General features: G+C 30.2%; 1 protein-coding gene across 1 annotated transcript in view; it reads right to left on the bottom strand.

Moving 5' to 3' along the window:
• Positions 1-645: 645 nt before the first annotated feature.
• LOC140446798 (microfibril-associated glycoprotein 4-like) overlaps positions 646-15,891 on the bottom strand; it is a 38,513-nt gene continuing 23,267 nt past the window's right edge. The window contains exons 5-6 of the mRNA XM_072539389.1: positions 11,556-11,786; positions 646-879 (exon numbers count right to left, since the gene is read on the bottom strand). Of these exons, the coding sequence (XP_072395490.1) occupies positions 710-879; positions 11,556-11,786 (401 nt within the window). The 3' untranslated portion in view covers positions 646-709. The remainder of the gene's footprint in view (positions 880-11,555; positions 11,787-15,891) is intronic.

Here is a 15,891-nt window from a genome sequence, read left to right as displayed (position 1 = left end):
CCAAATAGATTTTAAATAAGGTGGATGACAGACAGCAGCCTTGTCTTAGTCCTTTTGTTGTTTGAAAAGGAGAGGTGATTTCTTGTCCCATTTTAATTCTTGCAAAGTTTTGTTCGTAATATTTTTGAGTGGCGTTAATAAGAATTGGGTTTATTTTCAAGTTACCCATTTCTATCCATAGTTGGGAGATCGGTACACTGTCATATGCTTTTTCCAAATCTATTAAAGCTATATGAGTTTCTCTATTTCTCTGCACTCGTTTTTCCATTGCAATTTTTAATGTGAAGATATTATCCATAGTGGAGCGTCCGGCCCTAAATCCCGCTTGTTCTTCGGGTTGTTTATCTTTAATATCATTTTCTATCAGGTACAAAGAACATCATGGTTAAAAATCCAAAATAATAATACAGAAAATCGAGTATAATGTTATTTAGAGCTGCTGCCAATAAAGTCACAATAGAGAATATGGTAGCCAACATGATATCCAACGATCGATAACAGGAACTAGAAGAATATATTACCTCTGCCAAATTTTTATAGAATTTTTACAAGATGTAAGTAAAACCTTTTTGTTTCAAGATAATAAATCATTTTAGGTTAATAAAAGCATCTTAGGTAAAATAAAATACAAAAAAAAAAACAAAAATTATATTAAAATATTCTTATACAAACACATTTTTTAATACACATATTTTTTATTAATAACTATTTACTCTCCAACTGGCCTGATCAGCATTCTGGAACCAGCCAGATTAACATGTGCGTTTTTCAGAAGATACCAGTTAAGACCATGTGCTGAATATGCAGCAGGAAGCACTACTATCATGTATTTTCCATTAAGGTTACTGTTATGGCAAGCTACATACCACCAAGCACCCTCTACGACATAGAAAAATTAAATATAAAAAAATCAAAAATACGCTTAAAACATATATTTATAGTATGTTAAGTTCACACTAGTCTCCTTTTGATATTTTCTCTTTATCTATTCCTAAGACATAACATATTTTAGTACTTGTGTTTTTTTGTGTAGGCACTTATTTATAGTTCGTAACTGATTTAAACAATTTCGAAATAGTCAAATCATTCAACGAGCATGTAATCATGGCTGTTACTTACGATGATGAAGTTTGCGACACAAGCCGAAGGCGAGTGTTCTAATTGATTATAGTGAGTAATAGCCATTACATTTTCGTAGAATACACTTTTTCTACGAAATTCTTTATATTAGTAGAAAAATTAATATTGTACTTTAAAATGCATATTCAAATATAAATGCACATATGTATATATATATATATATATATATATATATATATATATATATATATATATATATATATATATATATATATATATATATATATATATATTATTGTGATCTTTAAAGTCTTGGTGCGCCTAGCAATAATTAGCTAATTAATTTTTTGATTAATTAAAATTATTTAAATGATATGATTATGACTCTATCACAATTTTTAATTCTTTTATCTCAGGGTTAAATTCGTGCTTCAATATCTATGCTATTACATGTGAAAGGTAAGGTCCAAAGAATACCGGAATAATAAAAAACACATATGATCTAACACTATATATTGAAATAAAAATAATGAAATAATTCACACTCAAAAGTTTTCAATAAACAAATCTCATATAATGATTCTCAAAATTTTTTTCTACGTACGTGAACAATCAGAATTAATGGTACAAACAATATTAATTGAAATCTCAAAATCCCAAACTATTTTAACTCGCCTAATCAAAATATCTATATCCTTTCTAAATTAGGTGTAAAAATTGTGTTAGCAATAAAAGAAAAAACTGCAGAAAACAAAAATATCTCTCTCTGATGATGAGTGGTCCAAATCCTTGTTCCTTGTAGACTATATTATCTCCTCTCAACCGCTCCCTATGTAATCAGCAATCTTACAACAGATTGTTGCAAGTATATCGTCCTTAAGGATCTCCTTCAAAAGCACAAATCATTCAAATTATGATAGCCTTTCTCCTCTCGATAAACTGAATCTCTCGTTGGCCCGAGTGAAAAATGACTCTTGGAATATCTTCTCTTTACGATAAACTGAATCTCTCGTTGGCCTGAACAGTGACTCTTGGAATATAAGTAGAGAAATATGACTTACAATATTTTGCTGCTTCAGCTTCTGTCAGATACACTAACTCCACAAAAACTCACTAACATTCAACACTACTGCTTGCTACATTTCGGGAACCGCCAGAGAACAATCACTGTTCATCTTACAGACTTGGAAAACTGACTGATTATCTTTTTTCTCTCCTAAATCTAGCCAAACTCTCACTCCTACATATCTATCCCACCTTTTTCAATCTCCGCCAATCAAAACTCGGCACAATTCCCCCATTTTTTCATTTCGATAACAAACAAATTTTTATCTATAATTATAAATTTCCTAAAACTTATTTACTAATAATATTTTTCTATAATTCTTAAAAACTAACAAAAACCTCTTTCTAAAATCCCTTCTATTGTCTTTAATCACTGCATTAATGTATTTGGAAAACCCGGTTCAATTGTCTTTGGATTTCACTTAAAATTATGGGGGTCACTCAAGTATAACAAAGAAATAATTTATGTATAGCTTACATTTTGTTTAGTACAGGTAATCCAAGAATTTAATAACTTTCCTTCTTCGAAATGTTTGTTGGTTATTATCCTACTTATCTGAATTATTTTAATGTTTTTGAACTTTGAAATATTTTAATCAACCCAATATTTTTCTCGATTTTACATATCATAACAATATATATACATATATATATATATATATATATATATATATATATATATATATATTATATATATATATATATGTATATATATATATATATATATATATATATATATATATATATGTATCGAGAAATGTAACAACTTTTCCATGCTTGTATGGTTTTTTCATATTGTTCTTTTTAGATGAACTGATGATGCTTTCTGATGATTAAAAAGCCAAACGTCTTCAATAAATAGATGAAGTAGCCATCAACTTTGTCTTTTTTCTCCACCTTTTGACCGAAAAAACCCACCACTCTTCTGAGTGATCCTTTATATATATATATATATATATATATATATATATATATATATATATATATATATATATATATATATATATGTATATATCTTTATTTATACATATATATATATATATATATATATATATATATATATATATAAATATATGTATAAATAAAGATATATTTATATATATTATATAAATGTAATATTATACTCTTACTTTTGAGAAAAGATAACATTTTAAACTTATCTAAAACAAGTTTATTATTATATAAAATATTATACAACATAACAAATATAAAACCTACTTAAGGTCAGCTTGCCATTATGCTAAAAATAGTACTGAATTTAGTACTAAAAATATTGTATTTACAAATTAGATACAGTACAACTTAGAGCATTTTCTTATTTCTTGTACTAAAAATGATGAAATATTAAGGTAAGGCGCGTAAGAATAAGAATAAGAAGAAGAAATTCAATGGGTTTCGACCTTGGATCAAGCTATCTATCAAGTTTCCAGTTTTTAGGATTTTTTCTTTATAGTTATAGCACATAAAGGCAGAAAGACAGACAAAAACTATTCAGTCCTTAATAGTAAATATTAAAAGGGTCAAAAACATAACATATTAATATGTTTAATATGTTGTAATTATTATCTCCACAATTTATGAGAACAAACTAGGTATATACTAAAATTTTTAACCCTTTGACTGAATCTGTTTTTCTGCCTTTATGTGCTATTTATAACTATAAAGGAAAAATCCCAAAAACTTGAAACTTGATACATAGCTTGGTCCAAGGTTGAACCCTATCGAATTTCTTCTTATTCTTATTCTTTGTAAGCAATTCTGCTTGTTTATTGGCGAATTAATACATCTATGGAAGGTTGTCAATCCGTCTTTTGTCCGGCCGTCCAATACTTCTGTTGACTTACGGCTTGCTATTTTGACGACACGTGTCTCCCCCAGTCTGCTTATGGGGTTAATCCATTTTAATTATTCGCTTATACACTATACGGTACATTTTCTTCTAATGTCTTCGCTTCTATTTCGATCTCTCAGCGTATTTCCTGTAACTTTTCTTAGTACTCTCACTTTCATCTCTGCCGTTTCCAGTAGCCTTTGTGTTGTGGCTGTGTCAGGTATTGTTTCTGAGGCATATGTCATTATTGGTCTTACACTGACTTTATAACTTCTTGACTTCATCTCAGTGTTAATGTGTCTGTTTCGCCATATAGTGTTATTAATTCATCCTGACAGTCTATTTAATTTTTGTACTTGATTTCTCACTGCTTTGTCCAAGACTCCATAGCTGCACAATGTAGCTGCACATTAGCAATATTGGTATTTTATTTTCATTACTTTTCATTAAAATATTGATTCAATTCTTCATTTACTATACTCCTGTTACAGGTCAAATGTTGTTTATATAAGCAAACGATGCACCATATACCTATATACCCAATTCTGTTTCTGTTTCTGCTCTCTTTAACCTATGTAATGATTACTTGTAATGATTGTGCAGATTGACTCCCATATAAATTTGTAACGGCGAACGCGTGTATAGAAGTATAACTTCTACCGGCAGTGCCACTGGATTGCCACACCCGTTTTTTCATTATCATTTGAAGAACACTTAGATCATATAGAAAGACTTATGGAAGCAATTCTGAAGACAGATTTAGACTAAAACTTTTAAAATGTAATTTTGCGAGAAAGCAGTAGACACACAGGTAAACAATGGCTGTTAAAAAGAAGCTACAATTATGTGCAGTATGCTACAATTATGTGCAGCAGTTTAATTGTAATAATGATGTTAGCACTAAAGAAAAAATCATGCGCTTCTTAAAAAAAAAGCGTATATGGAGAAAAAAATGAATCGAGGAAAGGGGTCAGGCAAAGGAATATTAAATATGTTGAATAATGAATTATTAATAGAAGACCTTTGGCATATAAAAACTTTTTACAAATGAATAACAATAATTTATTTAAAAAATTGTTACGAATAGTTAAGAATAACTTTACTTTTAAAGGCGCGTACACATCTGACGAACGCATGTGACCGAAGCCCTTTGACCAAATTCATTCGATATTTTCGACGTTCGATGAAAAATTTAGTCTTTCATCCACATTACAGCTAACGAATTCGTTTGCAGTCATTCGATCAGTTTCGCGGATAATTTTGGCGATTCGTGACGTGGCAGTTATTTATTTGATGAAAATTGTTAAAAATGACGTCGGATAAGGATATAATTATTGCAAGTGCGTTGTATATTATTATAAGTGAGGCGGGGGCCGAAGCGATAAAACGTCTCCCCAGAAAACGACGAAAACAGCGTTAGTGAATAACGTCATTGTTTAAAAGTAGAAGCCGGTAGAGAGGGATAAACTTATTGAATGATCTAAAAGCTGAACTGGAAATCAAGCTTTTTCAAAATTTTTGTAGAACAAAATCCATTTATACATTCTAACGAAAATGAATAAATTTATTCAATATGATAACGTGAAAAAAAAACGAAATAACTCAAACAACTTTTTTCTGAAACTTAAAACTTGAATTATTAAATTTTTAGGTAACTGAACTAAGCCTCAGTTTTATTAATAGAGTCTTGGCGTCATTTTGTAAGATACTTTTAAATGGGACCATGAAGAAATTAATATATTATTTGAAAACACTTGTATAAATCATTAGGACCCTGGATTTTTTTTATTCTTTGTGGTACCGCACCGTTTCAAAATCCCCACTAAATTGTGGAAATCTAATTAAATTAACTCTCGGTGAAAGAATAACTCTTTCTTCCCAGATGGATAACGTCACTAGTATCATATATATGCCAAAATATCTTATTTAAAAATAAAATCGAACTTTTGTGAGATTTATCTTCATACATATAAACATATACATAAAAGAAATTTAAAATAACAATGATATTATTAACAATGAATATTGAATGATAAACAAAATAGTTTTTTATGATTTTTTCATTCTTTGATTTTTAAAACCAAAGTGACAAAAATCAGAACATAATAATTAAAAAAATATATTCCCTCATTGGGATCGAAATCGAGACTTCTGGTCCTTAATACCGCGCTTCAACTCATTCGATCAGTCACCTTAAATAATAAGGTGGCTAATCAATGTCATTATTTAACAAGAACATGATTAAGATGTCAGTTTTTGGTTGTATTTTGTGTTTGTGTTTATTTATTTATTGTATCATAGAAGTTTCAGGATCAATTATTTATTTATAAAAGACTTTGGACAATTGTATATATCTACCGAATTAATATAAAATAATAATATCATTAATAAATATTAAATATAATTACAATTTAAATGGGAATAAGCCACAATTAAAGGTTAAAGTACGTTTCTTGACGTTTCAATTTCCACTTCGGAAATCGTTCTCAAAATACATTACGAATACAAATAAAAACTTTATTAAATTAAACAAATTTTGTTTTTTTGTTACTTAGTAAAAAATTCTGCTAATAATTTAATTGTATCTGACTCATTTATATTGACAATTCATACATACATTATAATTTTAAAGTAGACGACTTTAAAATGATATTGCCAATATTGTTGAGTTGCGTTCCTGGGACGACTTTACTTGTAAGATAGTTCATTCGATTAGATGAAATCAACTTTAGCTTAAGAATGTCGGTCAGAAAAAATCATAGCACGTAATTCGTCTTTAAAAAGACAAATACATGCCATGATGACAGTGAAAAATCTCTGTTAGTGATTACATAGTAAATTATGAGGGAAAAACCGGGAAAAAAAACCCATAATACTAGCCCGACATGGTAAGTATTTGGTCGTGCATTTAGTTTACTTTCAATAAACACCAAATTCTGATTTTATATGTTTGATATTTAAACAACATAAATTATGTATCCTATATATATATATATATATATATATATATATATATATATATATATATATATATATATATATATATATATATTACCGATTATTAATACTGGTATTTTCTTTTTAATAACTTTTTCTTTTAACATGGGTAACCAGATCCTACTTGATTCTCCCTAGGAATTTGCGACACAATTAATTTTATTTAGCATAATTAGATTAGCTTATTTGATTTTTCTCTTTTTACCATCCGTTTCTTTTAGTACTATATTTGAATTATTCCACTGAACCCTATGTTCATTATCCTATGCTTGTTTACATATTTGAGATCTAGCAAATTCTCTAATTTTAATATAAGATTGATGTTCACTTATTCTAACATTTAATGGCCTTGATGTTTCACCTAAATAAAACTGATCGCATTCACAAAGTGCAGTCGCATTCACAAGATTACATCGCATATATTTATATACCAATTAAATTTCCAATCAAATCAAAATATAAATATTAAAAAGGGAATCATTAAATCCTTATACGATAGAGATAAAAATAATTTGTTCCAACGAAAATTCGTTCTTAGAGGAAAAACATTTGTTAACTGTTTTATTATGTTGTTATCTGTTTTATTAAAAAATTATTATCCTTTTATTGATGACTAGGGTTTAATGGAATGATTCAAATATAGTACTAAAAGAAACGCATGGAAAACTCAAAATAGCGGCTCTAATTATGCTAAATGAGACCAATTATGTCGCAAATTCCTCGGCAGAATGTAGTAGGATCTGGTTACCCATATTAAAAGAGGAAGTTATTAAAAAGAAAATACCAGTATTAGTAAGTCGGTAATATTTAGAGGATACATCATTTAAGTTTTTTAAATAACAAACATATAAAATCAGAATTTGGTGTTTATTAAAAGTAAACTAAATGCACGACCAAATACTTACCATGTCGGGATAGTATTATGGGGTTTTTTCACTGGTTTTTCCCTCATAATTTACTACGGAATCACTAACAGAGATTTTTTCTGTCATCATGGCATGTGTTTGTCTTTTTAAAGACGAATTACATGCTATGATTTTTTCTGACGGACATTCTTAAGCTAAAGTTGATTTCATCTAATCGGATGAATTATCTTACAAGTAAAGTCGTCCCAGGAACGCAACTCAACAATATTGGCAATATCCTTTTAAAGTCGTCTACTTTAAAATGTATAATGTATGTCTGAATTGTCAATATAAATGAGTCAGATAAAATTAAATTTTAAGAAGAATTTAGTAAGAATTTTTAGAATTTAATAAGAAGATAAAGGAACTCACAACAAAGAAAAGCTACAATATTTTATCGAAAGGGCTAAGCGATGATAATGGAAATCTACAACTAGACCCCGACAAAATAGTTAGATCTGGGAAACTTATGTGGAACAACTGTTTAATGATGACCGTCCTAGTGGGTACACACTGAGCAATGATGATACTGGCCCTTCTATTCTAAAATCAGAAGTGGAGAATGCTATAAAGGGTCTTAAAATAACAAAAGACCAGGCAACGATAAAGTATACGGGGAAGTATTGAAAATGCTGTGCGAAACAAACAGTCAATTTCTAGACTCACTCGTCAGACTCTTTAACAATATTTATAACAACGGGGAGTTTCCTGAAGACTGGCTAGAGTCAACTTTTGTTGCCATACCGAAAAAACCAAAAGCAAAGTCTTGTGATCAACATCGGATGATAAGTCTAATTAACCACATTTCGAAGGCATACACCAAGGTTATTTACAACAATATAAGCAAAAAATGCGAGGATAACATTGGAGATTCGCAGTTTGGGTTTCGGAATTCTCTTGGGACAAGAGAAGCACTTTTTAGTCTACAGGTACTCATCCAACGCTGCAGAGATATGAACAAAGACGTGTACATATGCTTTATAGACTACGCAAAAGCATTCGATAACGTAAAGCACGAAAAGATAATTGAAGTTCTCCATAAGATCGGAGTCGACTACAGAGACATTCGAACAATAGCGAGTCTCTATTGGGGCCAAACAGCTAAAGTGAAAGTAGGATCTACATTGACCAATAAAATTGAGATCAAGAAAGGGGTACAACAAAGCTATATCTTGTCTCCTATTGTCTTTAATATATACTCAGAAGAAGTATTTAAGACAGCGCTGGAAGAAAGCACAGAAGGCATAAAGATAAATGGAAAAATAATTAATAACATAAGGTATGCTGATGACACTGTGATTCTAGCAAGTAGCATGGAGGAACTGAGTTGCCTAATGTGTAAGATACAAAAAACAAGTGCACAATACGGACTCAGACTAAATATCACAAAAACCAAATGGATGTTAGTAAGCAAAACCCAACAACCACCACAGCAACTGATAGTAGACAATGAAAGAATTGAACACGTGGATTCGTACATCTACTTGGGAACAACAGTTAACTCAAATTGGAATCAAGCGAAGGAAATACGTATAAGAGTAGAAAAGGCAAGAGCATCGTTCACTAGCATGAAGCAAATTTTCACCTCTAAAAGCCTCGCCCTACCTCTCAAAATTCGACTTCTGAAATGTTATATATTCCCGGTTTTGTTATATGGAATGGAGGCGTGAACAATGACCGCAACATTGATGAAAAAAGTAGAGGCCTTCGAAATGTGGGCTTACCGACGTATATTACGTATATCCTGGACTGAGCACGTGGCCAACGAAGAGGTACTACGCCGGATAGGTAAAGAGAGAGAGGTAGGAATAAGTATAAAGAACAGAAAGTTGGAATACTTGGGTCACGTTATGAGACATAATAAATATAGAGTACTACAACTAATCGTTCAAGGAAAAATAGACAGCAGAAGGGGTCCAGGGAGGAGAAAGACACTCGTGGCTCCAAAACTTGCGGCAATGGTTCGGATTGTCATCTGCTGAACTATTCAGATCTGCCGCAAACAAAGTCAGAATAGCCATGTTGATTGCCAACGTTCGGAACGGACAAGGCACATGAAGAAGAAGAAGAAGAAGAATTTTTCACCAAGTAACAATAAAACAAAATTTGTTTAATTTACTAATGTTTTGTATTTTCAGAACGATTTCCGAAGTGGAAATTGAAACGTCAATAAACGTACTTTAACCTTTGATTGTGGCTTATTCTCATTTAAATAGTAATTACTTTAACATGCCACAAGAAAATAGCTTCAGAATATTATAAATATTAAATATATTTACAAAAGGAACATTTTTATTCTCGAGAGAGAAAATATATCTTCTGTCTATCTCTTACCTACATATTACATATGTAATTATTTTGCCGATTCACTCCCGTACAATGTTCCAACGTCGAATGCGCGTATAGAAGTATAACTTCAATAATATTAAAATGTCATTTATGTAGTTTATACAAAATGAGTTTAAATTATGTTTTCTTTTATAAAATTTTTTATAATGTTGCTGGGGATGTTTTAAGTCAACATGTTTTCCATTTCCAATGACTATTTTGTGTAACGAAAGCTGTTTTATATTTATATTTTATCCGAACTGAAATACACCAAAAAGCAGAATTTATTGTTTTAGGTAAAATCTCTTTCTGTTTCAGGAGTTTGCCGTTCACGAATAATTAATTTGTTTAGTTCACGAAAATCATTACACAATCTGGTTTTACATTCTTCATCTTTTTTGAAGAACCAATGTAAACAAATGGAGAAGATGATTCTTCTATTAAATTTGCTTTAAACTATTGTCCTATATGAAATTCTATTTTTTTTTTGTTCTTTATTAAACATCTACAAGGCTTCTTTGAAACAAATTCATGTTCTAAAAGTTTAATTTGTAAGTACTTCATATTTTTTTAACTTGCCCTCAGTCAAATTTATGTTTCGACGATAATAATTTTTGTACGAAATTTTTTCAATTTTTTTATTTTTGAAATTTTCAGTTTTCTGCTCCGTATGCAAGTATCGGCCTATAATTGTTTATATATTGTCATTTTCGTTTACTGTGATATTTCTTTGTTTGTTGAGATATTCTTTACTTAGAGCCTGGAATAGATTTCCTGTATTCTCTAGTCTGTTGTTGTTGTTTTCTGTTTGGTCTGTTTTTCTCTATAGATTCGAAACGTAGAATCTAAAGTAAGAGTCTAAATAAGGTGTATTTGAAATGTGGATGTAGCGGAGAATTATGAAAATTAATTGGACTACACAAAAAAAAATGAAGAAGTTTGCAGTGGACTAAATATAGGATATCAATTATTGAGAATAATTCAAATAACAAAAACCGGTTATTTGGGTCATCTTATATGCAAGGAAAAGTACTGTACTCGTAATGTTAGTTAGTTAATCGTAATGGCAAAAATAGTGTCTCATTAAGGTATTGAAAGATAATAACCATCCTGGATACTGAATATTAGAAACTGGACAGCCAGACCTTAAAAATCATGCATACAACTTAAGATAAAGAAATGTTTGCCGCCATAACCACTAATAAAAAGCTTTTATAAAAATACTTTTTTAACCATAATTCAGTTGGTAACCAAACTTTCAATATTCCTTACATAAATATTTTCGCAGCCTACCATAATTACTAATAAATTTCAATATTGCTATTTACTAAAAACAAAAACTCATTTACCACACATTTGTGCACAATTTCCAGAATGTTTATCTTGATCCACATCCAGTGTTGTAAACTTTGCATTGATATGGGCTGCTAAGCCATCCCCTGCATTGCCTGAGTATCCTGTAAGTTCTTCTAGCGGATAGCCGTCCTTTTCGCAACCGATTGAGAACGTTGAATATTGTGCATAACTAATATTTTTGTCCGTGTCTAATAACTCTATGAGAAGTTCGTTTCTTTCGAATGCTACAAATTTAAATATTATTTTAAATATTACAAATTTTAGATATAGTTAATTACATTAAATTACATGTGCTTATACAGAGGTGCAATAATGTCAATTGTGACGTATAGTTATATTTGTTTTATCGTCTACAAAAAGGCATTTGATGGAGTAAAACATGATATATGCTGATAACCACTTTAAAAGAAGTGGACTTGGATGATAGAGACTTAAGAATCATATACGTATAATTTATATTACGGTGTTATTTAATATGTACTCTGAACATATCTTCCATCAAGCACTGGAAAAACTACAGAAAGGTATTAGTCAACGCAGTGCGTCTAAATAACATTATATATGCCCACTATGCAGTAGATTTTGCAGATAGCTTAGACTTAGATGTTTTGCAAAAAATAATATCGCACATATCAAATATAAGTAGAGAACATTTTTTTTATTAAATTTGCAAATTTACAATATGTTATTGAAGGCTTTTGGTAAATTGTACATACATGAGAGGAGAAATTATCTACTGATAATACTCCCAATACTAACACTAACAAATTAAATTATTTTTAAATTGAGTTTGAAATTAATACTGAAGTTAAAATTAAAATTAAAACTGAAATTAAGGAATAAAGTATGTTTTAATTTTATTATTTGTAAATAATATGTGTGCTTTTTAAGTGAGCTTTTGGTCACGTGTCATTCCCAAGTATTTGACTTCTGTTTTTACTGTTAGTAGAATATCGTTCAGTATAATTCTTGGGCATATGGCGCTTCTGTTCGTGAATGTAATTTGATTAGACTTGATTTACTTTGATTTTCCATCTATTCATCCAGTCTTGTATCAATTTTTTTTTATTCTATTTATTTAGATGATTGCATCGACTTTTCATTAAAGGTGATACGTGCTGTATAAGCCTAAATTTACAGCCATTATTATTCCTCTTTATAAGGGTGGTGAAAAATCCAATATCTACAACTATAGACCTATTGCCTTACTACCGGTTTTATCCAAAATTATGGAGAGACTTAATTTATAGATTAGATTATAAAAACCCAACTTATGTCCTTTCTCGTTAACACCAACATTTTATCACAACGTCAGTTCGGCTTTTTATCTAATAAATATACCAGCGATGCTATCTTCTCTGTGCCACATTAGGTCTAATAAGCACTAAACAATAATCTTTATTGCCAGTTTTTTTTGTGACTATGCCAAAGCTTTTGATTGTGTATAAATCACGACATTTTATTAATAAATCTAAATTTCTATAAAATTCGAGGCATTTCATTGAATTGGTTCCAATTTTACTTGAGGACTGGGAAATAATTAGTTAGAGCAAATGATACTGACTCCAGTCACAGTCCAGTATGTGGAGTACCAAAAGGTTCAGTACTGGGTCCTCTGCTTTTCCTAATGTTTATAAATGACATCACTAACTTAAAAATCGATGGAAACATTTTTCTTTTTACTGATAATACCAGTATTACCTGAAGAATCTTTAATATTGCAAATCTTCATGTAATTATAACTTCTGATCTACTTAAAATAAAAAACTGATCCGACTCTAATTTACTCTCTATTGACGTGGAGAATATAGTAGCAATATCCTATAAAGTGGATCTTGAAGCCTTGCATCTTAATAACAGCCAGATTAGTATCATTGATTCTGTAAAATTTTTTGGTATCTGTATATACAGCAACCTTACATGTTCCCTTCATATCAATTTGTTAAGTAAGAAACTAGCCTCAGCCTGCTATGCAATAAGATCTGTTTTGAAGGAAATTAATTTAGCATCTTAAGTACTTTGAAAAATTAAAATAAAAACTACTTTTAAAAGATAATAAAGTCTTATCTTCGATATGGCATTCCTTTTTGGGGTTGTAGTATAGCTGCCCAATCTAATGTTATTTTTAAATTAGAAAAAAGAGCAATACGGTAGCTTTTTGGTATCAGTAGAATAACACATTGTAGAAGCTAATTCAAAAATTACGGGATTTTCTTCCCTCTCTATATATTCTAGAAATTGTTTGCTTAATTTGTAAACACCTACATGTTTTTCTAGCAAGATATAATCATGACTACTTCACTATAATATTGCCCCCACTGTTAGTATGCCTTGTACCCATATTTCCATCACAAGTCCTATTATTAATACAGTATTTATCATTTATATTTCCAATCTTATTGCTATTCCACTCGTATTACTACTTAAAATAAAGTCTCATGGTTTGGCTCTTTAGAAATTCTTCTTTCTCTAATCGTTTCATGGCTTCTCCTTGGTTTTTTTTTATGCGGCTCTGGTAGTTTTTTGAACTCGCTATTTTTACTACTTTTTCTTCTTTTGGCACCATTTTTATTCCTTGTTTTCTACTGTGTTTTTTTGTGTCCTATTTTGACTATTTTTTCATGCGTCAATTTTTAGAAGATGCTCCTTTAAATATTAGATTAAGTGTATTATCCATGTTACGTTCCAAATTTAAAGTAGAAAGTCCCACCTCTATTTTATCAAAATTTAAATAATTCAGGACGTGTAAGAGCGGTTGCCTATAATATATTATAAGCAAGGTGGCGAAAATAAAATTAGTAATTTTCAAATAGGGGTAATGTCTGGCAAATTGTGCTGAAGTTAAGGGAACACGTCCTCTTTTTTGTGAAGAAACTAATTTAGATCGTTCTTTCTAGAGTTATCTTGGAAGAATTGGGATCATAAAATTGAAATTTTTGAATCTCGGTAATATTCGGTGACCTCCGTGTGTCAAGTTGTCAAGTGTTCGGAAAGACGACGGAAAGAAAGTGATTCCAGGTTTGAGAGTGTTACTGAAAGGTTGGGCTAGATTAAAAACGGCATTTTTGTTTTTTTGCTTTTGCTGCTGTTCCATGTGGGATCTGGACTAGTCCGAACCGTGTGGATATTCAAGGGGATTTGCTGCCTTCGTGGAAGGGTTTTTTTTGGAATATCCACAATTTCGCTAAAAAAAGCGGATCTACAGTACACGTGAATACCGGGAGTCGTATTTAGATCAAGAAATTAGCCTTAATCACGAGTCCAAATAGCCGGCTACGCTTCGGTCCAATTTGGGATATTTCAAACCCCTAATCTGGCTAAGAAGGGTGAGTGTTAGAACATTTCGTTTTTAATTAATTAAAAAGTTGTAGTTATTTTTTTATCCCATCTCTAAAAAGCTATTCACATTTTTATCAGTTTTCATACATTCAAGTTCGGAGACAAGTTTTTTTTTGTATTGCTCCATTATCGCCAAAAGGCAGATAAACAAAGTGTTAAAATCAATATATTTATTTCCAAATAATTATTTTAGACACAGATGGTAATTAATGTTTTCTTGCTTCAGGGTTGGTTGGTTGGTTTGTTTGTTTTTTTCTGCTTCTTCTTCTTCGTATTTTTCCATCTGGCTGTAATTTTCAACTTTTCAACATTGTCACACAAGTCTATGTACATCGGCAATCGTATGGGATTTTGGATTGAAGACACGCTGAACTATAACTGGAATTCCACGCGGTGAAGTATATGAATATTCGAGGTATGGATCGATAATTAATTTTCAACGGAAGATTTAAGCACCGTCTAATTTGGTTTGCGGAATACAATAGTTTTTTTTTAAAGATTATTTGCTGTTAGTTTTTATTTTCATATTTACAAATACTTTACAGATTTTTTTAAAGATAATTTGCGGTTTATTTTATTAATTCAATATTTACACATACCTATTTTAATTTTGTAAACTGCGTCTAAGGGGGGGTTATATATTTGAGATTTATTTTTTTTATATTATTTTCTGCGCACGCACTTGAGCTCACGTGGTGTCCTATTTGCGTTAATTATTTTTTTTTGGTTGGTATTGAACCGCACACCCCTTAGCGTCCGGTACTTTTGATACGTCTTACCTTTCATTTTGTTCTGTTAAATAGAAATAACTTATGAATTTTTGTTAGGCAAGTAGAAGCCGCATTTTTATATTATTTTTTTATTAAGCCTATGGTAAAGTTAAATAATATTGTAATATGTATTTATTTTTAACTATCTTGGGAATCTATTTATTAAAATTGACTAAATTCTAATCTGACAATTTCATTTATTTTTTTATTTATTCAGATT

This window comes from Diabrotica undecimpunctata, chromosome 7 (genome assembly GCF_040954645.1).
Source record: "Diabrotica undecimpunctata isolate CICGRU chromosome 7, icDiaUnde3, whole genome shotgun sequence".
NCBI lineage: Eukaryota > Metazoa > Arthropoda > Insecta > Coleoptera > Chrysomelidae > Diabrotica > Diabrotica undecimpunctata.
Note: the sequence above shows the minus strand (reverse complement) of the source record. Positions and strands in the feature narration are given on the sequence as shown.